Source organism: Sus scrofa, chromosome 14 (assembly GCF_000003025.6).
Source record: "Sus scrofa isolate TJ Tabasco breed Duroc chromosome 14, Sscrofa11.1, whole genome shotgun sequence".
Classification (NCBI taxonomy): domain Eukaryota; kingdom Metazoa; phylum Chordata; class Mammalia; order Artiodactyla; family Suidae; genus Sus; species Sus scrofa.
The window spans coordinates 63,051,151-63,075,679 of NC_010456.5; the positions used below are offsets into that span (position 1 = coordinate 63,051,151).

Below are 24,529 nucleotides of genomic sequence, written 5' to 3' on the forward strand. Positions count from 1 at the left end.
AAAAACACAGTCCAGCTTCCAGGTATTGCCAACATCCTTTTTCTGGACGTGTACGTGCTTGTTATGTGGGTGTATCTGGCTTGTAAAAAATTCATTGAACTACGCTTTCATGACATGTATATTTTCTGTACCTATCTTCAACGCTGACAAAAAAATTAAGAAACCTCAGCTGAGACGGTGTTGTCCACTTGAAGTCTCATTGTTATAATAAGTGGTACAGCCAAGACCTAATGATGCCAAGTCCAACATTCTTGCTGATACCAGAGTCTCTTTTTTGGCTATGCCCATGGCATGTGGAAATTCCCAGGCCAGGGACTGAACCCACGTCACAGCAGTGACAACACCAGATCCTTTACCTGCTGAGCCAACACCAGAGTACCTTTTTGTTTTTTCTTTTTTGGCCACCCCATGGCATATGGAGTTCCCAGGCAAGGGGTAAGATCTGAGCCACAGTTGTGATCCACGCCACAGCTGTGGCAACACTGGATCCTTTAACCCAATACTGCTGACCAGGGATCAAACCTGTGTCCCAGCGCTCCAAGAGATGCTGCCCATTCCATTGTGCCACAGCAGGAACTCCCTAGAGTACCTTAAGTGCATAATTAAGACCAGGTTATAACCACTGAGATGCCATTAGCTTTCAAAGCCTACAGCTATCCCCTGCTCCTCCCCAGATAGCATCTGGCTCCTGTCATTTCAGGACCTTGTGAGTGAGTCAGTACAGGAAAGCAGACACATATTTATACATATTTATTCATGTTACATATTTACATGACAAACAGAGGGGAACATTCTATACCAGTTTTGGGAGGAAAATCCATTTGAAAGACCAAACTTATCATTGATAGTTGAGCTGTCTATATACCTGATGAGAAATACTTAGATACCTCAAAAATAGAAATGATTAAAAAAAATAGAAATGATTTTTAAGAGTCAAATTTCATAAATGGATGTCTGACATCATAAAGTCATGACCCTTCTCTGTTGTTTACAAACTGTATTGACATTGAAAGTCAGTGTTTACAAATTGAACAGGCACACAGAACTGAAAGAGAGATTTTTACTGGCATACTTGAAAAGTTTCAAGTTTCCTTCTCAGAGTAGGACTTTAAATTTATGCTCCTTTTAATACATGCTAACTCCACAAGGAATCCCAGGGTTTGGGAAGCTGAGGGTGGGATGAAGGGTAATAATTTTTACAGCATGTACAACCAAAAGCACTATGTTATAAAGTACATAGTATTATCATCAATTTTTGGATAAATTCTTAAATCACTTTTGCCTAGTACATGACTCTTTGGAAAATAATTAAGCATAAGGAAGAAATGAGCACTCATTCTATGAGGCCACCATCACTCTAATACCAAAACCAGACAAAGATACCACAAAAAAAGAAAACTACAGGCCAATTTCACTGATGAACATCGATGCAAAAATCCTCAACAAAATACTAGCAAACCACATCCAACAATACATTAAAAGGATTGTACATCATGATCAAGTGGGATTTATCACAGGGATGCAAGGGTTCTTCAATATCTGCCAATCCATCAGTGTGATACACCACATTAACAAACGAAGAATAAAAACAGTATGATCCTCTCAATAGACGTGGAAAAAGCCTTTGACAAAATCCAACACCCATTTCTGATAAAAAACCCTTCAGAAAGTGGGCATAGAGGGAACCTACCTCAACATAAAAGGCCATATATGACAAACCCACAGTGAACATCATTCTCAATGGTGGAAAAGCTGAAAGAATTCCCACTGAGATCAGGAACAAGACAAGGATGTCCGCTCTCGCCACTACTCTTCAACATAGTTTTGGAAGTCCTAGACACAGCAATCAGAGAAGTAAAAGAAATAAAAGGAATCCAAATTGGAAAGGAAGAAGTAAAACTATCACTATTTGCAGATGACATAATACTATACCTAGAGAATCCTAAAGACTCTACCAGAAAACAGAGCTCATCCACGAATTTGGCAAAGTCGCAGGATACAAAATTAATACACAGAAATCGATGGCATTTCGTTTTTTTTTCTTTTTTTGTCTTTTTGCCTTTTCTAGGGCTGATCCTGCGGCATATGGAGGTTCCCAGGCTAGAGGTCTAATTGGAGCAGTAGCCACCGGCCTACGCCAGAGCCACAGCAACACAGTATCCGAGCCGTGTTTGCAACCTACACTACTGCTCACAGCAATGCTGGATCCTTAACCCACTGAGCAAGGGCAGGGATCAAACCTGCAACCTCATGGTTCCTAGTCAGATTTGTTAGCCACTGAGTCACGATGGGAACTCCTTGATGGCATTTCTACATACTAACAATGAAAGATCAGAAAGAGAAATTAGGGAAGCAATCCCGTTTACCATTGCATCCAAAAGAATAAAATACCTAGGAGTAAACCTACCTAAAGAGACAAAAGACCTATATTCTGAAAACTACAAGCCACTGATGAAAGAAATCAAAGATGACACAAATAGATGGAAAGATATACCATGCTCATGGATTGGAAGAGTTAATATTATCAAAATGACTATACTACCTAAGGCAATCTACAGATTCAATGCAATCCCTACCAAATTACCAAGGACATTTTTCACAGAACTTGAACAAAATATTTTAAAGTTTGTTTGGAAGCACAAAAGACCCAGAATAGCCAAAGACATCCTGAAAAAGAAAAATGGAGCTGGAGGAATCAGGCTCCCGGACTTCAGACTATACTACAAAGCAACAGTCATCAAAACCGCATGGTACTGGCACAAAGACAGAAATATAGATCAGTGGAACAGGATAGAAAGCCCAGAATTAAACCCACACACCTACAGCCAACTAATCTATGACAAAGGAGGCAAGGATATACAATGGAGAAAGGACAGATTGTTCAATAAGTGGTGCTGGGAAAACTGGACAGCCACATGGAAAAGAATGAAATTAGAACACTCCCTAACATCACACACAAAATAAACTCAAAATGGATTAAAGACCTGGATATAAGACCAGATACTATAAAACTCTTAGAGGAAAACATAGGCCAAACACTCTCTGACCTAAATGATAGCAACATCTTCTCAGATCCACCTCTTAGAGTATTGACAATAAAAACAAAAATAAACAAATGGGACCTAATCAAACGTCAAAGTCTTTGCACAGCATAGGAAATGCTAAACAAAAAGAAAAGACAACCCACAGAATGGGAGAAAATCTTTGCAAGTGAATCAACTGACAAGGGATTAATCTCCAAAATTTATAAACACCTTCTGTAGCTCCACACCAAAAAAAAAAAAACAACCCCATCAAAAAATGAGCAGAAGATCTAAACAGACAGTTCTCCAAAGAAGACATACAAATGGCCAAAAAACACATGAAAAGATGTTGGCCAGCATCAAAAAGTCTACAAACAATAAGTGCTAGAGAGGGTCTGGAGAAAAAGGAACACTAGTACACTGTTGGTGGGATTGTAAATTGGTGCAACCACTGTGGAAAACAGTATGGAGATGCCTCAGAAAACTAAACATAGAACTACCATTTGATCCAGCAATCCCACTTCTGGGCATCTATCCAGAGAAAACCATGACTCACAAAGATACATGTACTCCAATGTTCATTACAGCACTATTTACAATAGCCAAGACATGGAAACAACCTAAATGTCCATCAACAGAGGAGTGGATCAAGAAGAAGTGGTACATATACACAATGGAATATTACTCAGCCGTTAAAAGGAATGAAATACCAGCACTTTTAGCAACATGGATGGACCTAGAAATTACCATGCTAAGTAAAGTCAGTCATACAATGAGACACCAACATCAAATGCTTTCACTGACATGTGGAATGTGAAAAAAGGACAGACGGAACTTCTTTGCAGAGCAGATTCTGACTCACAGACATTGAAAAACTTATGGTCTCCGGAGGAGACAGTTTGGGGGGTGGGAGGATGTGCTTGGGTTGTGGGATGGAAATCCTGTGAAATTGGATTGATATGATAATTATACAACTATAGATGTGATAAATTCATTTGAGTAATAAAAAAAAGGAAGAAATGAGCAGAAATTCTTTGACAGATGAAAACAGTACATTGAAAACTTCTTTAAAAATTGTCACCTAAAAAAAAAATTAAAAAAAAAAAAAAAAAAAAACAAAAACACAGAGTTCCCATCATAGTTCAGTGGTTAATGAATCCGACTAGGGACCATGAGGTGTCAGGTTGGATCCCTGGCCTTGCTCAGTGAATTAAGGATCTGGCGTTGCCATGAGCTCTGGTGTAGGTCACAGACGTGGCTCGAATCTGGCATGGCTGTAGCCGTGGTGTAGGCTAGCAGCTATAGCTCCAGTTAGACCCCTAGCCTGGGAACCTCCATGAACTGGAAGTGCAGCCCTAAAAAGACAAAGAAAAAAAAAAAGATAGCAAATAACAAGAGCTGATGAAGAAGATGTGGATAAAAGGGAGCCCTCAGGCACTCTTGGTGGGAATGCAAATTGGTGTAGCCACAATGGAAAACAATATGGAGATTTCTCAAAAACTTAAAATTAGGAGCTCCCTGGTGGTAAAGTGGGTTAAGGATATGGGGATATGGAGTTGTCACTGCTGTGGCTCAGGTCACATATATGGCATGGGTTCAATTTCCGGCCCTGGAATTGCCTCATGCCACAGGTGCAGCAAAACAAACAAAAAGCTTAATAATAGATCTACCATATGATCCAACAATTCCACTCCGGGATGTTTATCCAAGGAAAACAAAAATAATAATTCAAAAACACATAAGCATCCCAATGTTCGAGCAGTACTATTTAGACTAGCCAAGATATGAAACCAACCTATATATCCATAAATAAATGCATAGATGAAGAAGACGTGGTACATATTTACAATGGAATATTAGTCATAAAAAACAGAAATCTTGTCACTTGCAACAGCATGGATTAGGGAGTATTACATTAAGTGAAATGAAGTCTGACAGAGAAAGACAAATACTTGTTATGATTTCACTTATATGTGTAATCTAAAAACCAAAACAGGAGTTCCCATCGTGGCACAATGGAAACGAATCCAACTAGGAACCATAAGGTTGCAGGTTCGATCCCTGGCCTCTCTCAGTGGGTTAAGGCTCCAGCATTGCTGTGAGCAGTGGTGTAGGTCGCAGACATGGCTCAGATCTGGCATTGCCGTGGCTGTGGTATAGGCCAGCAGCTTCAGCTCCGATTAGACCCCTAGCCTGGGAACCTCCATATGCCACGTGTGTGGCCCTAAAAGGACAAAGACCAAAATAAATAAATAAATAAAAAATAAAAACCAAAACAAATGAACAAACATATCTAAACAAAAACAGAGTCATAGATATAAAGAACCAACTGGTAGTTAGTTGATGGAGAGGAGAAGGTTGTGGGGAGGAGAGGAATGAATGAGCATGACTAAGTACAAACTTCTAGTTACAGAATAAATGAGTCACAGGTATGAAAGGTACAGAAATATACAGTGGGGAATATAGTCAATAATGATGTAATATCTTAAAGTATGGCAACATATTGTAATTAGACTTACTGTGGTGATCATTTTGAAATGTATAGAAATATCAAATCACTAAGCTGTGTAGTGGAACTAACACAGTGTTATAAGTCAGACATACTTCACAAACAAACAAACAAGCCAACAAACAGGCTCACAGGAAAAGACATCAAATTTTTGGTTACCAAAGGTAGGGGAGGGGAGGGGAAATTAGATGAAAGTGGTTAAACGGTACGAACTTATAATTAGAAGATAAATAAGTACTAGAGATTTAACGTATAACATGATAAATATAAATAATGCTGTTGTATGTTATATATGAAAGTCATTCAGAGAATAAATCCTAAGAGTTTTCATCATGAGGAAAAAATATTTTTTTCTATCTCTTTAATGTTGATCTGCAGGAGATGATGGGTGTTCACTAACTGCGATAATCATTTCATGATATATGTAAGTCAAATCATTATTCTGTACACTTTAAATTTATACAGCACTGTATGTCAATTATATCGCAATAAAACTAGGAGGAAAAAATTCTCTTTCACACATCAACTGCTGCTCAAATAGAGGAAAAAATCTTGATGTCAGAGGTTAAAGACAAAGAATTTTAGAGCTTGAAGAGACCTTGGAAAGCGTCCAAAGACCTCATTTAAAAACGATAAAACTGGAGTTCCCATCGTGGCTCAGTGATTAACGAACCCGACTAGCCTCCATGAGGACACAGTTTCAATCCCTGGCCTCGCTCAGTGGATTAAGGATCAGGCATTTCCATGCGTTGTGGCATAGGTCGCATACGTGGCTCAGATCCCAAGTTGCTGTGGCTGTGCCATAGGCCAGCAGCTACAGCTGATTCGACCCCCTAGCCTGGGAACCTCCATATGCTGCAGGTGCTGCCCTAAAAAGAAAAAAAAAGACCAAAAAATGATGAAACTTTAGTTCAGAAGGATCACGTGATTTGACCAAGAATCCATAGCTAATCAATGGCACAGCTAAGGCCACCAAAATAAGTCCAGCATTCTTCCCAATTGACAAGTTATTTCCCGGGATGGGATTAAGATGGCGAATAGAAGGACTGGAGCTCAACTTCTCTCCTAAAAACAACAAAAACTACAAAAAAATGCTGAGCAACCTTCAACCAAATGGACTAGAAACTTTCAAAAAGATATCCTACTCCAGAAGACAGAGGAGGCCACATCAAGAGGTAGGAGGGGCAATTACACGCTATAAGCAACCCCATACCTCCTGGGTGGGAAGCCCCACAGACCGGAAACTAACTGGTTCACAGAGACTCACCTACAGGAGTGAGAGTTCTGAGCCCTACATCAAACTCCCACGTGTGGGGATCTGGCACTGGGTGAAAGAGCTCCCCCCACCACCCCAGCATCTGGCATTGAAGCCCAGTGGGGCCTGTGCGCAGGAGCTCCACAGGACTTGGGGAAACGGAGACCCCATTCTGAAAAAGGGCACACAGACTTTCACATGCACTGGGTCCCAGGGCAAAGCAAAATCTCCATAGGAATCTGGGTCAGACCTGACTGAAGTTCTTGGAGGACCTCCCTGGGAAAACAGGGGTGAATGTGGCTTGTTGTGGGGGAAGGGCATTGGAAGCAAAGCTCTTGGGAATATTCAGCAGCATGCCTTTCTCTGGAGGTGGCCATTGTGGGAAAATCTGGCCCCACCCATCAGCGCTGAGAAGCCCCAGGCAAACAATCCAGGTGGGATCACAGCCCCGCCCTTCAGTAAATCAGCTGTTTAAAGACCCCCAGGCACACAGCTCCCTCTAATCTCACCCAGAGACAAAGCCCCACCCACCAGAGGGATAGTAATCAGCTCCACTTACCAGTGGGCAGGCATCAGTCCCTCCTATTGGGAAGCCTATAGCAAACTGCCCCCTCCCCCCATACCAACTTCAGCCACAAGGGGGGCAGATGCCAGAAGTAAGAGAGGCTACAACTCTATTGCCCACAAAAAGAGAAGTATTTGCACAGGCACCTTGATTTTTCTCAAGAAATCTAATAAAAGTCAAAAAAAAAGTACGTACTTTTGTCAGTGTCTCACAGCTTAAGCAGTTTTAATTTATGGAAGATGAACATATTTATGGTTATTTTGGTGTTTAAAAGCTTACAGAAAATTATTTTATTCTCATCCTCAGAACCAGGGTTATTTTTAGACTTGATTCACACAGCTTTAAACCAGGAGACCCATGTTTCATCAATAACAATAAGGGCAAAGTGTAACTGGAAGTGACCATTGAGTCACAACCGCAAAATTTGATACATTTCCACGTTTAGCTCTTTTTAATAATCGGTGAGCTCTCCAAGATGACAAACCATAGACTACACCCCAGCACTGGACTAGATTCAAGAGATTAATTAAATCAAAAGACCACCCTCAGGAGAGATTTCTTATGAGGCTGCAGGTCTTTTACTTTGCAGAAGGGACCTTTGGAACAAAAGTTGGTTAACTTGTAATATGAACAAGTGACTTCACTTCTTGGGATTTGTAATGTTTTAGAAAAAGGGGAAGGGAAGTGACATCATGGGGTTACCAATTTTTATTTCAAAAAGTAAAGGCTTTTTTTTTTTTTTTTTTTTTTTTTTTTTGGCCACACCTGCATCATGCGGAATTTCCTGGGCCAGGGATCAAATCTGAGTTGTAGCTGTGACCTATGCCACAACTGTAACAATGTCAAATCCTGTGCCAGGCCAGGGGTGAACCTGAGCCTCAGCAGTGACCCAAGCCACTGCAGAGACAATGATGAATCCTTAAGCTCCTGCACAACAACTATTACTCCAATAAAAAACATTTTTTAAATGTAACATCTATTAACACTGCCAAATCACTACAGAAGTAGAGGGACTATTTTAATAAGGAAATAGTGAGGATATAATTTCAGAGTAAAATGGAAGCCACTAAGGAGACAGTTTGGGGTTGCGAGGGAAGGGTCCCATTGTGGCTCAGCAGGTTACAAACCCAACTAGTGTCAATGAGGATGCAGGTTTGATCCTTGGCCTCACTCAGTGAGCTAAGAATCTGGCACTGCCAGGAGATGCAGTGTCTGGTGTTGCCATGGCTGTGGCTGCAGCTCCAATTCAACCCTAGCCTGGGAACTTCCATATGCCCCAGGTGCAGCCCTAAAAAAGCAAAAAAAAAAAAGAAAGAAAGAAAAAAAGATGATCTCGGGAACTTTACACACACACACATGTGCGTGCACGCGCGCACTGCATTTATATTCTTTTTGACTTTAGAGAGAAGTTTTCTTTAACTTACAGCTACTTGTATGTGTATTGGTATTTAGGAGCCGTTATTACTATTACTACCTTCTCTTTGGGTGATTAATCTTGACTGATTCAATGAACTGAAAATGTTAAGTAGCAGGGCTGGTAGTCAGCACAGAAGAATGGGCTGAAGATGGCAAGTGGCAGTGTGGGGCACTGAGAGGTGTACAGACTCTTAAAAGATCCTCTATGCTCCTGCATACTGGCCTGGAAACATCTGTGGCACAACGCTGACCCGTACTCTCAAAAAAGGCAAGAACCTCTCTAAGAGGAGGATAAGGATGGGCTTTTGAGCCCTACAACCTCTTTATTTATTTATTTATTTATTTGCTTTTTAGGGCCACACCCACGGCATACGTAAGTTCCCAGGCTAGGGTTCGAATCGGAGCTATAGCTGCTGGCCTACACCACAGCCACAGCAAATGGGGATCTGAGCCATATCTGCAACCTACACCATTACTCATAACACCACCAGATCCTTAACCCACTGAGGGAGGCCAGGGATCAAACCCACATCCTCATGGATAACTAGTCGGATTCGTTTCTGCTGAGCCACTGACAGGAACTCACCCTACAAGCTCTTAAATACTAAATGAAACAAAAATATAAAATAATTTGTTAATAGTCATCTGCAAATCAGACTGATGAATGTAATGCTCAGCCAATGAGGGGAATAAAAATGAGGGAAATTAAACTGAAAACTAGCCAAAAAGGGTTCGGTTATGATCAAGAAAATGAGAAGGATGAGTTGTTCTAAGAAAGTCAGAATGAGCTACAGGTAAGTAATGAAATTGTTTCCTCTAGCTCTTCAGGGAAATGAGGGAAGAGACAGGTAAATTTTTGCTCGCTGTTGAAAGTAGCATGAAGCAAGAAGACATTTCTTAAAATTTAAAAGTTTGCTAAGGACATAAATTTAGGTCTGCATTAATCAAACAAAAAAATAAATATCCGACCACTGTCATTCCTTCACTATTTACCCAAGCATCTGCTCAAGCAGCACTGCTGCAAAATGGACAGGTAAGGAGCCACACATGGAATTTTAAACTTTCCAGTAGCTACAACAGAAAAATGAGAAGAGTTCCCATCGTGGCACAGTGGAAACGAACCCGACTAGGAACCATGAGGTTGCGGGTTTGATCCCTGGCCTCCCTCAGTGGGTTAAGGATCTGGTGTTGTTGTGAGCTATGGTGTACGTTTCAGACTCGGCTCAAATCCCGAGATGGCGTAGGCCAGCAGCTGTAGCTCTGATTAGACCCCTAGCCTGGGAATCGCCATATGCCACAGGTGCAACCCTAAAAAGCCAAAAAAAAAAAAAAAAGAAAAAGAAAGAAAAAAAGAAAAAGAAGAGGTAAATTAACTTCAATAATACATTTTATCTAACCAAATATATCAGAAACAATATCATTTTGACATTTCAATATCATTAAAGAGATATTTTACATGCCTTTGTTTTGTACTAAATTTCTGAGATCCAGTGTGTATTTGTTATAGCACATTTCATCTTGAACCAGCCATATTTCAAGCGTCTGATAACTACACATGGCTAGTGTCTACTGCACTAGACCACACAGCACTGGAATCTCACATCACCATAGAAGAGGACACAGAGAACACACACAGTCCAGGATCTAAACCAAAAGGCAAAACAAACACATATTAAAATCTAAGGCCGAGAGTAACAAGCACCAAAAGCAAGGTTTAGATCATGAGTTTGGTTGATTTCAGAGAAGGGCAGTCACCATGATTCTTGAACTGGGCTGTAAAGAGTGGTTATATTGACCAAAGGGATGAAAATACATTCTAAGTGGAGGGAATAGTATCATAATGTGGTTTTTCCAATGTATAGTATTTCTTTTTGTCTTTTTGTCTTTTTAGCGCCGCAACCTCAGCATATGGAGGTTCCCAGGCTAGGGGTCTAAATGGAGCTGTAGCCACCAGCCTACGCCAGAGCCACAGCAACGCGGGATCTGAGCCGCATCTGCAACCTACACGACAGCTCACGGCAATGCCAGATCTTTAACCCACTGAGCAAGTCCAGGGATCAAACACGCAACCTCATGTTTCCTAGTCAGATTCATTTCTGCTGTGCCACTAAGGGAACTCCCCAATGTTTAATTTTTATAAGCCAGTTTACGAAAGAAAGTATTCCCTTTGGGAAATACATCAACTTCCATGCCCTTCTCTCTCTCCAAAAAGTTTCAAAGAGTCCCCAAAGCAGTAGGATGGCCAGCCTGCTGCCAGAAGTAGGCTGATAGTGCACTGAGAAATAAATTATTGCAGTAACCAGGTTGTGTGCTTGCAGCCCCTGCAAAAAAACGCTTACATGCAGAGGGAGTGGGCCCATGAGTCCTACCCCTCCACTCACAAGGCAAGGAGCCCAACAAACCTCCAGGTTTCTCACTCATTACTCCCACTGAGAGCAGGAATTTTAAGTTCATCTTCCTGGGGAAGAGAAAGCCAATAAGGAGTCACACCCACTCAAATCCCTGCTCTCAAGTATCACCTTGCTTGTCGGTTGGTTTGTGGTATTATGTATATCTGCCTTCTTCAAGTCAGCAAAACCTGTCATTACTCACACCAACCCTAGACCTGCCTCGCACACTGGGAATTGGCCCAGGTAACAGAATCCTTATAGGAGGCAGAAACAGGGTTTGGGGGTAAAACTGTACAGATATGCTCAAGCCCAGCTCTGCCAACATCAAAACTCATGCAGCTGGAGTTCCCGTCGTGGTGCAGTGGTTAACGAATCCGACTAGGAACCATGAGGTTGTGGGTTCGATCCCTGCCCTATGCTCAGTGGGTTAACGATCCGGCGTTGCCGTGAGCTGTGGTGTAGGTTGCAGACGCGGCTCGGATCCCGTGTTGCTGTGGCTCTGGCGTAGGCCGGTGGCTACAGTTCCGATTCAACCCCTAGCCTGGGAACCTCCATATGCCGCGGGAGCGGCCCAAGAAATAGCAACAACAACAAAAAAGACAAAAAGACAAAAGACAAAAAAAAAAAAAAAAAAAAACAACTCATGCAGCAAGCCTGTGGCTGTACTGACTCACTATCTTAACTTGGAAGTAGAGGTACTGACTCATTAGAGGGGACTATTAAATCTATTTCGAGTACACAACTACAGAGCAAAAGATCTCCCTGCTGTACCAGCAATTCTATTGTCTGAAAAATGGCCCTACCCCTTCTTCTTCTTCTTCTTTTTTTTTTTTTTTTGTTTGTCTTTTTGCATGTTCTAGATCCGCCCCCACGGCATATGGAAGTTCCCAGGCTAGAGCTCCAATCAGAGCTGCAGCCACCAGCCTACACCAGAGCCACAGCAACGCCAGATCTGAGCCGTGTCTGCGACCTACAGCACAGCTCACAGCTGGATCCTTAACCCACTGAGCAAGGCCAGGGATCGAAACCGCAACCTCATGGTTCCTAGTTGGATTCATTAACCACTGAGCCACGACGGGAACTCCTAGCCCTTCTTCTTGAATTTGAAGAAAGACATCTACCAAAGAGTGTCCTCTCAACTTAAAACAATGCAAGGCCATGATCACTCTCTAGTTCTGTTACCTCCCATTCCTTCTGTATCCTTCAAGTTTCAACCAGAGAAACAGAACCAGAAGAAAACATACATTAACAGATTTATTACAAGGAATGGGCTTATGTGGTTGTGGGGCCTAGCTAGGCAAATACACATCCACAGGATAGGCCACCAAGGAAGGTCAGGTGAGAATTCTCTGGCACAGCCCGAAGGCAGAATTTCTTCTTCTAAAAAAGCTCCTTTCTGCTCCTAAAGCTTTTCAATAAGTTGGATCAGATCTACCTAGATTATTTAGAATAATCTCGCTTACTTAAAGTCAACTGATTATGGACTTGGAACATATCAACAAAGTATTTTCACAGCAACACCTCCATTCATGTTTGAATAACTCCGGAAAGTAGCCTCGCCAAGCTGACACTGACTACCAACACAATTCCAACACGATCCTTCCTTCTCCAGCCAAATTTACTCTAACGTATCACCAGCAGCCCAGACTTTGCATACAGCGACTTTCAGTGGACTGCCCTCTCCTTGCCCATTCACCTTGCACAGACAGCCCTCCTATTTGGCCCACTTCACAGCCTAACTCTATAAAACTCCATTCTTGCTATTCTTGGTATTTGTGGTAAAGTCTCAAAGTACCACTACTCTGTTGTTTCCTGTCTCTCCCTTAAGGCTACAAATCCCTTGCAGCTCAAATGATGTCTTTAATCTTGACTGCCCCAACCTAGAGGAGAGGAGGCTCTCTGCAAGTAGTTAATGATGGTGTATAGCCCAAAGAGGCAGAATCCTTGATACTCAGCTTTCTTCATCCAGGATCGCCTGGAAAAGACAATTCAGATGAGAGGTCTACTTCTTAGCGTTTTCTCAATTACTCAAGTTTCAAAGAGAAGGAATGGAGATTATAGAGAGTGTAAAGTTAAGAACTGTATGTCTTTCCACAGTTTCAATATGGTATTCTGAGCTACTGCCAAAACCTAGCTTTGCTAAAGACAAAGTGTGGGCCTTTAAATTCCCGATGCATGGGTACAATCTTGACAGAGTTGCAGCTCTCCCTCCTGCTTATTTTCATAGAAATGTCTCTGTCTTTCATGACAAAGTCTCTTTCTCTTGCAGGTTCTACAGTTTGGCTGGAATTGCCTGGGAGAATAATTTTATTGGTGGGTTATGCTTGTTCTCCAATAACTAATATTGGTTGAGTTCCTACCATATACCAAGCACCATTTCAATTATTCTACATAATAATCACATAAGGTAGGTACCTTTATTATCTCCAATTTAAAGATGAACAAACAGGAATTCCTGCTGTGGCCCAGTGGGTTAAGAATCCAACTGCAGGGGCTCAGGTTGCTGCTGAGGTGTGGATTTGATCTTGCCCTGGCGCAGTGGGTTAAAGGACCCAGTGTTGCCACAGCTGCTGTGTAGGTTACAGCTGCAGCTCAGATTCAGTCCCTGGCCCAGGAACTTCCATCTGCTATGGGAGCAGCCATTTACAAAAAAAAAAAAAAAATATATATATATAAATATAATCATACATATAAATATATTTAAATTAATTTTTACCAGAAATGATGCAAATATGTCCATTCTTGTGTTTTTTCACCATTAACTGGCACTACTGGATACAACTTATTTGTCATAATTTACATGGAATAAGCAGTGATACATTCCAACAGAAACCTATAGTTTCTTTTAAAAAGAAGTTGAAGCCAGGAGTTCCCACTGTGGCACAACAGAATCGGCAGTGTCTTGGCAGCGCCAGGACACCGGATTAATCCCTGGCCTGGCACAGTGGATTAAGGATGTAAGTGTGGTGTAAGTAACAACTGGGGCTTGGATCTGATCCTTGGCCCAGGAACTCCTTATGCCATGAGGCAGCCAAAAAAGAAAAGATTAAAATGAGTCAAAGCTAATTGTACATTGGAGAATTATCAAAAAGTGCGAGGTTGAAATCTAAGTAGAGAGGGCTTAAGCTAGCAGTGGTTCCCAAATGAAAATCACTTTGGAGGCTTAAAAAAAATTCACGTAGGAGTTCCCGTTGTGGCGCAGTGGTTAACGAATCCGACTAGGAACCATGAGGTTGCGGGTTCGGTCCCTGCCCTTGCTCAGTGGGTTAACGATCCGGCGTTGCCGTGAGCTGTGGTGTAGGTCGCAGACGTGGCTTGGATCCCGTGTTGCCAGTGGCTACAGCTCCGATTCGACCCCTAGCCTGGGAACCTCCATATGCTGCGGGAGTGGCCCAAAGAAATAGCAAAAAGACAAAAAAAAAAAAAAAAAAAAATTCACGTAGATAGGTCTCATTATAGACTAACTGAATCAGAATGTCTGAGGGACAAATCCAGGCATTTATGCACTGAAACTTTTTCTATAGATGATTCTAATGATCTCCTTGGTTAAGAGTCACTGATAACCATCATGAGATCTCCTTTTCCTATTTCCAAGGTAGTACTGATCTGTTCTTTCTATTCAGAACTAAATTATCAACAAGGCAGAAGAATATGGCTGACACACTATAGACACTTCTTGCGAACACTGTGTTACCACAGCTTTCAGGATTGGTCCCTTAATTTACACTATAAAGAGCCAAAGGAGAATTGACAGAACACTATAAATCAACTATAATAAAAAAACTTTTAAAAGAAGAGCCAAGGAAGGCCAACATCACATCTGTTCAGTAGACACTAAAATGCACACACACAGACACTCATAAGCAGTAGGTCTCCAGCCATCATTTTTTCTCATGGCTTCCTTGTTCTAGGACCCTTTGGTCTCCATATTCTTTGCTTAGCTTCAAAACCTTTGATAAGCTGGTCCAAGTGTCTCCTCATCTAGCTGAAGACACTGAAGATAAGTGACTTGTACGGGCTCCTTCAGCTACATGGCAGGAGACACCGGACTTGGATAAGCTCTGACTTCAGCCCAACGTTCTCTCTGACTTTGGTTGGGATGCGCTCTCCAGCCTGAAAAGAAGGGCTTACTCATGGGCACATGACCAGCGCAGTTACTCAGGGCTCAGCTCTGAGAAGGGCCATGCACTTGGACTGCTGCTCCACTGATGCTGATACTCTTAATTCTTAATTTTTTTCCTTTTAACAACTGAACCTGTGGCTTATGGAAGTTCCTGGGCTAGGGGTCAAATCAGAGCTGCAGCCGCCAGCCTATTACCACGGCCACAGTAACACCAGATCTTTAACCCACTGAGTGAGGCCAGGGATCAAATCTATATCCTCACAGACACCATGTCAGGTTCTTAACCCACTGAGCCACAACAGGAACTCTGAAATTCTTAATTCTTTTAACAGGATACCCTGCATTTTCATTTTGCACTTGGGCTTGCAAATTATGCAGCTGGCCCTGTCTAGAAGTGAAGGGGACTGCTTGTGGCCCCTGAGACAAACTGGTTGTCCACCTAGGGACTTAGAGAAAGAGAAGAGCTGCAGCTCAGTTTTCAGAGTGCCAGCCTCAGCTCTAACCACGAATGCTCAACCCATCTCTAAGAAAATCTCAGCTTTACTGAACCCTCAAGTCCTACCTGGACAGATGCCACAAAGAGCTTTATTTTCCAGGTATGTGCTAATGGAGGTTAGCATTTCAATTACCCTTTGAAATGAAAGGTAATTGCACTTCTGTTTAACTTTGTATTTGCTTATAGAAATGATGACTTTTAAAGTCATCAAAAATGAGGTACCACCTCACATCAGTCAGAATGGCTATCATTAACAAATCAACAAATGCTGGAGAGCTGTGGAGAAAAGGGTACCCTCCTACACTGTTGATGGGAATGTAAATTGGTACAACCACTATGGAAAACAGTATGGAGGTACCTCAGAAAACTAAATATAGAAATACCATACGATCCAAAAATCCCATTCCTGGGCATATATCCAGACAAAATGTTCATTGAAAAAGAAAACATGCACCCCTATGTTCATTGCAGCAATATTCGCAATATCCAAGACATAGAAAGAACTTAAATGTCCATCGAAAGAAGACTAAGAAGATGTATATATACACAACAGAATACTATTCAGTCATAAAAAAGACAAAATAATGCCATTTGCAGCAACATGGATGGAACTAGAGACTCTCATACTAAGTAAAGTAAGTCAGAAAGAGAAAGACAGATACCATATGATATCTCATATCTGGAATCTAATATATAGCACAAATGAACCTAACTACAGAAAAGAAACAAACTCAAGGACATGGAGAACAGACCTGTAGTTGCCAAGGGGGAGGGGGAAGGAGATACTGGGCGTTTGGGGTTGGTAGATGCAAACTATTGCATTTGGAGAGGATTAGCAATGAGATCCTGCTGTATAGCACAGGGAACTTTATCTAGTCAACTGTGATGGAACATGATGGAGGATAAGGTGAGAAAAAGAATGTGTGTGTATATATATATTTATGTATATACACTATATATATATATATACACACAAATATACATATGTATGACTGGATCACTTTACAGCAAAAATTGACAGAACATTGTAAATCAACTATAATTTTTAAAGATCTTTTAAAAAAATTCTCCTCTCTTCTTGGGAGTTCCCTTGTGGTTCAGCAGGTTAAGGATCTGGCATTGTCACTGCTGTGGCATGGGTTCAATCCCTAGCCAGGAACTTCCGCATGCTAAGACCATGGCCAAAAAAAAAAAAAAAAATTCTCTTCTCACCAGATAATTTTCTAAAAATTTATACTCTCAAACCTATCAACCATCATCCACTTGTACACTGACAGCTTTACAAACAATCCACATTTTGAAAACTCTTCCAAACAAATCTTGGCAAACATTTCCTGTTTTTCTTGAACTTATAATTCATTTGTTTAGTTATGTTTGGTTATCTTATCTGACACGACCAGATGATCCAGCATTGTTTTTCAAGTCTTCTTTTTAATTTAACAAGGTAATACATCAATTGGAAGCAACCAGTTTTGTTTTGTTTTGTTTTGTTTTTTAAAAAGTCCCTTTTAGTGATCAGGAAAGATAACAGTTTCAAAAGAAGGAATGGCCAAAGCATTTCACTTGGATATCATGTTAGATCTGAAAAATACCTTATAAAGCACCACATTCAATGTCCTTTTTTCCTCCATAAAAATACAGACTATGATTTGCTCAACAAATCATGTCAAGTTCACAGTGCAGGAAGAAACTCCAGGGCTATGTCTTAGTACTCAGTTTTTTGGTTGTATTTTGGGGGGTTTTTTTGGCTATAAGCAAGGCATGTAGAAGTTCCCAGGCCGGGGATCAAATCTGAGCCACAACAGTGACAATGCCAAATCCTTAACTACTAGTTCACCAGGAAACTCCTTAGCAGGTCTGTTCTTAACTAGTTCCAAGTAAGTTAGACTTATGATCACTAAATATTACTTCAGCGTTTAAACAATACCTCCAGAAACTGAAGTTCATGTGATTTTAACCCTTAAAAAAAAGCCCCTCTACTGCGTTCTCTGACAATAAGAATCACGATTGTACCATACTTGATAAATGTGTATCAAGAATATTACTTCTGGAGACATTATATGAAAGTCACATAACACATCATGTGCATCTTACACTGTATTTAAATCCTTAATGGCATTATCACCGTGAGATGGGACTACCCTTTGCTGTATCAAATTTTTCTTACGAAGGTGACATAAATGTCGGACATACCATTTGATCAAGGTATGTCTGAATCAGAGAGGAGTAATCATGAATCACAGAGGAACTGTTCCCAGGGATGCTGAACATTTGGTCCTTTGATCACCAATACTCATTGGACTTATCTGGATCACTGCCCTGCCCCTGTATCTTTCTTACTCATAACATATGTGTGTCTCACTAGACTGTGAGCCTCTTAAAGGCAGAAATGGTGTGGTTACTGTTCAGCCTTTCATACCCAGCATTCATCATACTGCCTGGCACAAAGTAAATAAACAGCAAATACATGAATAAAGAAACGAATGGATGAATGATTGAATATCCCCTGGAATTCCTGTATTTTCACACAGATTTCTTTTCTTTTCTTTTCTTTTTTTTTTTTTGTTGTTGTTGTTATTGTTGTTGCTGTTGTTTGCTATTTCTTGGGCCGCTCCCGCGGCATATGGAGGTTCCCAGGCTAGGGGTCGAATCGGAGCTGCAGCCACCGGCTTACGCCAGAGCCACAGCAACGCGGGATCTGAGCCGCGTCTGCAACCTACACCACAGCTCACGGCAATGCCGGATCCTTAACCCACTGAGCAAGGGCAGGGACCAAACCCGCAACCTCATGGTTCCTAGTCGGATTCGTTAACCGCTGCGCCACGACGGGAACTCCCTCACACAGATTTCTTACAGTGAGAGAACCGTTGATAACCTCAGTGAAGGCAGCACTCTGGGTTATACTTTTGAAAACAAAGAGCCTCCTATGTCTTGCACAATATTAATGATGCAGCAAACATAAATGCCTAAGGAATGAAGAGAAGAAATTTATCCACTTACTTGCAAGCAAGCCAACTCCACTTGCAAGGGATCCGACCCAGGCTGTTTTTCCTTTCCCTTCACCAAAGGCGTCCAGCCATTCTACGTATAAGACGCCAACAGCTAACGGAGATCCATAGCACAAAAACTGAGTACAGAAGGAGACAAACACAATTACCCAGCCCCAGCCTCCATCAGGGGACTTTTTATATTCCATCGTAATGTGAGATCAGCAAGTGTTCCTTTGGAGGTCCTAAGCAAAAACAAAAAGAAAAGAAAAGCATATTTAGAGAGTAGGGAGGCATGGTATTTTTTTGGTAGAGGCTACAGAACACAGAAATTCCCAGGCCAGGAATTGAACCCTCTCTACGGCAGTGACCTGAGTTGCTACAGTGACAATGCAGGATCCTTAACCTGGCTGGGCCACCAGGGAACTTCAAGGCACAGTATTTTAGATTAAAAATACCTCCTCCTAAATTCAAACATTGAAAAAGTTCTCCATAAATATACAAAGAAAAGGATAAAAGATCACAGACATATCAAGTTAACTTTAAAATTTATGACTTGAGGGAGTTCCCATCATGGCTCAGTGGTTAATGAATCTGACTAGGAACCATGAGGTTTCGGGCTGGATCCCTGGCCTTGCTCAATGGGTTAAGGATCATGCGTTGCCATGAGCTATGGTGTAGATTGCAGATGCAGCTTGGATCCCACATTGCTGTGGCTGTGGTATAGGCTGGCAGCTACAGCTCCGATTCGACCCCTAGCCTGGGAACCTCCATATGCCGCGGGAGCAGCCCAAGAAATGGCAAAAAGACAAAAAATAATAATAATAATTAATAAATAAAATAAAATTTATGACTTGAATAAGTAATATATCCACATTTCCAAAAAAAATTTTTTTTAATTATAAAAAGGCACAGAGTAAAAAATCTCTTTCTAGGACTTGCCCCCCATTCCCCAGGTCTCACCCCCACTCATAAGTTGGGTGGTTTCTTGTCATACATTAAGTTCCCCAGGAAGCAAGAGGTTTATTAAAAGTGCTCTCTTTCTAAGGAAGAGAACAGACAGCAGCAGGAGAGGTAAGCATGTTGGGCTAAGGACAGGGATTTCTTTTTTCTTTTTTCTTTTTTTTTTTTTTTGTCTTTTTAGGACCACACCCACGGCATATGGAGGTTCCCAGTCTAGGGGTCTAATCAGAGCTATAGCCACCAGCCTACACCACAGCCACAGCAACTCGGGATCGGAGTCGTGTCTGCGACCTACACCACAGCTCATGGCAACGCTGGATCCTTAACCCACTGATAGAGGCCAGGGATCGAACCCCGCAACTTCATGGATGCTAGTCGGATCCGTTAACCACTGCACCACGACAGGAACGCCTAGAATTAATTTATGAATACATTAAGCCAACTCAAATGAAGACTTCTCTTAATTTTTTACACAAAAACAGAGCATGTAACATACACTCGTATGTGTCTTGCTTTTTGTATTCACTTGACAAATACCTTGAAGATCTTTCACATCAATGCATAGTAACCTTCCTCATTCCTTTCTTTCTGCTACATTGTGTTCCAGTAATTCTTAATTCTTAAACCAGTCCCTTTGGCTTTCTAATGAAAAACAACACTGCAGTGAATGACCTTTCATACACATATATCTTTCTGCATATATGTATATGTCGGGAATTTCTGAGTCAATTACAAATGTACATTAATGAATACTATATTTAGTATTAGCAAATTAACTTTAGGGGATGAATTATATGACCCCCAGCAACAGTGGCTGTGCTGTGAAACTTCTAGATTTTTGCCAATCTGTTGGCTTTAAAACAGCGCCTCATAGTTTTAACTTGCATTTCTCAGCATTTTCTGAATGATGTGTGTCATTTCATAGGTGGAAAACCATTTGTAATTCCTATCTAATTCTCGAGTACATGCGTTTGATTTTCTTTTCTGTTCCACTGATCCGTCTATTCATTCACCATTACCACATTAATTTAACTACTAAGGGTTTTTTTTTTTTTTTTAAGTCTTTTTAATATATTTTAAGTTCCAGTGAGAAGAGTTTCCTCTCTCTCTCTCCATCATTGTACAACTTTTCAATATTTTTCCTGGCTCTTCTTGTTTACTTTTTTCTATGAACTTCAGAATCAGTCTGTTTGGTTCTAAAAGAAATCTGAGGAGTTCCCACTGTGGTGCATTGGGATCTATGGTGTGTCTGCAGTGGCAGGTACTCCGGTTCTATCCCCAGGTTTGTACAGTGAGCTGAGCTGGCCTTGCTAGAGCTGTGGCATAGGTTGCAACTGCAGCTTGGTTCTCTGGCCCAGGAACTCCATAGGCCAAAGGGCAGCCAAAAAAGAAAACAAAAAACAAATGAAACCTCATGGTGTTTTCATTAGCACTGAGTTAAATTAGAAGTTGATTTAGGAAAAATACTTCTTTTATGATGCTGCATTTTTCTATCTTCCATTTCATATTTTTCCATTTGTTCAAGTCTACCTTTATTTTCTTAGAGTTTAAAGATTTTCCCAACATTTTTATTCTTAGATATCTTATCCTTTTTGCTAATATTATAATTGAGTTTATTTCTTTGATTTGTCTTCTTTTAGTACATGTAAAAGCTATTGATACCTGTATGTTAATTTGGATTCCACTACCTTGCTATAAAACCTGTTGATTGCAGTAGGTTTTTGGATGACTCACTTGGATATATACAATACATAGTAAAACACAGTTACACAACTACAAAGAGTGAATAGTTTTACTCCCTTATTTGGATTTTTATGCTTCTAATTTCTTTATTTTGTCTTTGCATGAAACAAGTCATCCAGAATAATGTTAAATAATAAAAGTATCCCTCTTTGTTTAGTTCCTAACTTTAATGGGAATGCCTTCAAGTGCCAAGGTACTGCCTCTGAGACTTAGATATATTTCAAAGAGTTAGGGGGAAAAGTTTTTACTTTTGAGTGTTATTATAATGAATATTTATTATGTTTTTCTCAAATGCATTTCCAGTGCATAGGGAGATGATACTGATTTTCTCCTTTTAATTTTTAATGTAATAAAATCCATATTTGAGTCATCATTAAATCAGTGGACTAAATCTTCCTTAGAACATGGTACTATTTTGATTATGTCAGTCTTTGTGGGATGAGGTTTAAATTCATTAGTGAAATCTATTTTGGTGGGGTCACCCATGGCATATGGAAGTTCCTGGGCCAGAGACTGAATCTGAGCTACAGCTGCAACCTATGCCATAGCTGCAGCAACACTGGACCCTTTAACCTACTGTGCCAGGCCAGGGATCAAAGCCATGCCACTACAGAGACAACGTCAGATCTTAACTCGCTGTGCCACAGCAGGAACTAAGATCTAATATTGCTTTTAATTTTGACTAGGTTTTGGTGTCAAAGTGATATTGGAAAAAAATTTTGAAAACATTGTTTCTAAGTTTTGAGACATTTTACATGGCAATAGATTTGGAGACCCAAGGCCTGAACTTCCTGCTCCCAACAGGGCCTCCCACTCAATCTTCACCTCGCATCTCTCTTCACCATGCCAGGTTTACAGGCAGGTTCAGCCGAGTCTTCTATGCCTGAAGCTTTGCCAAACCATCCTCTTGGCTGTGATTTCATCAGATAATAACTAGACAGTAGGAATATCATTCATCCATTCATGCACATCTATAATTAGGCACTTGGCTTGCTTAAGAGAGTCCTAGTTACACCCATTAATTTACCTGGCTTCATTGAATTTCTTTACACTGACATTCACAGCACTGGGCAAAAATCACGTCACTACCTGCCACAGGCTTCTGTACAAATTAACTTTTGATATGTCATAACTGAAAACTGAAAGATGTTACAGTTTGTGTACAAAACTGCAGAGTCTAAAATCCACTTCTCTCAGACCACCTGATTGTGTCAGCAGTCAGAATACTCCCCACTTCCAATTATTAACATGTTTTGAAGTCATCAGATATACCCCTTCATCAGAAGTTTCCTCCCTCTAGTACCTACCCCACTGTAAAAGTAAATAACCTAATTCTGTTCCTCCTACTGACAATTTAGTAGTACTTTGGAATTCCCATTCAGAATATCTTTTAAAGGAAAGAGAGTTTTAATTCCCTGAAGTAAATAATATATGATAGCAATAGCTAAACACCTCATGAGACTAAGAGGTTGTGTAAAAACATAAGCATAAGAGATTGTCCTTAACATAAACCTTCAAGTTACAGCACTCCAGGAAAAGTACACATTTACCAAGGCAAAGCATCACAAGCACAAACAAAGCCAGTATTTTCTGCAGGGCCAAGGAAGGGGAGGAAAAGAGTGAGACGTTATCGCCTTTGCCAGTTTTCAAACTGCAGTAGACAGAAATGGCTTCATACACCAAATACCTTTGCCTTGCCTTGTTTTGCTTTGTCTTGCCTTGGGTGACATTTCAACATGCCAGACAGGAGCCAGAGAACTACTTCTCACAGTAAATATTTGGGAGAGAAAAACTTTGAAATACAAAGCTCCCACATACATCAACATGGACTAGAAAGACGAGTTTTTATAAAGAGTTGGCTAACAGCTTCTAACCTTTTTAACTGGCTCATTGTTTGAGATATATGTCGTCTCAATAGAACATGGTGAAAAATACCACTTAGTGATTTCTTGTTTTCTGTCAGGGCAACACCTTTCTCCTGCCATTTCCACTACCCCTTAGAGGTCTCTCTATAGTTCTGCTATTTCTCTGATATTCTATATTCTGTAAGGTGATTTCACAAATAGACTAGCCTTTACTTTCTCACTTTTGCAATAGTACCCATTTTCGTTTGGGGCACATGGGTCTTCCTCATGGGTAGATGGTTGATGGGCTGCTCATCACGGTTCCTTGATTTTGACCCACAGAGTAGAACCTACTTCAAGCAAGGCCAGTAGGACCTCTCTCCCAGGATCCTGAAAGGGTCTAATAAAAGAAAAATATCTGGAGTTTATTGATCCCAGGGGCAGTGCATTAAAAAAACCCAGTCTCAGATCCTACAACCTTGGATTCCTAAGGATACCCAAGCCTGGTTTCTCCAGCCTTCCATTTCATTCTATGAGCTAACCTAGTAAATTATTTTATAAAGTTAGCTGGTATTTGTTTCTTTTAAGTGAAACAGAATAAGCATGTGAGTATGCATAATTTCAAGTTTATTATTTTAACTGTCCATACCCTACTTGATTCTATTTAGGCCAAAGATTAAGCTTAGGAGTATAGTCTATGGCCACAAAATATAGGAAACATAGCCATGCCATATTTCTATTTCCAAAAACTTCACTTACTAACCCTCCTTCACAGCTTATGATCCAAAATTATAAAATATTTTCCCTCACATTCTTTTAAATAAAAATTCTAGGAGTTCCGCTGTGGCACAACAGGATCAGTGGAGTCTTGAGAGTGCTGGGATGCAAGTTCGATCCGCAGCCCAACACAGTGGCTTAAGGATCTGGCACTGCTGCAGCTTTGGCTGGGGTCACAACTGTGGCTCAGATCTGATCCCAGGCCCAGGAACTCAATATGCTACGGGGCAACCAAAAATGAAAAAAAAAAAAAAAAAAAGAAGCAGCAGCCTAAATTAACTGAAAATTTCCACTAAGCATATTTGTCCTAATATTTACAGATATGCAAGCTTTCTAAAAATGAGATCTTCATTCAGGGGGTTCCTTGGTGGTGCAGTAGGTTATGGATCTGTTGTTGTTACTGTAGTGACAGGTTACTGCTGTGGCGCAGGTTGGATC

At 40.8% G+C, this 24,529-nt stretch overlaps 1 protein-coding gene across 3 annotated transcripts in view; it reads right to left on the reverse strand.

Annotated features, from left to right (window-relative positions):
- SLC16A9 (solute carrier family 16 member 9) overlaps window positions 1–24,529 on the reverse strand; it is an 82,477-nt gene that overhangs the window by 24,490 nt on the left and 33,458 nt on the right. For all 3 annotated transcript variants that reach the window (XM_001926829.4, XM_005671011.3, XM_021072688.1), the window contains exon 2: window positions 18,778–19,009. In XM_001926829.4, coding sequence (XP_001926864.1) covers window positions 18,778–18,973 — 196 coding nt within the window. In that variant the 5' untranslated portion in view covers window positions 18,974–19,009. The remainder of the gene's footprint in view (window positions 1–18,777; window positions 19,010–24,529) is intronic.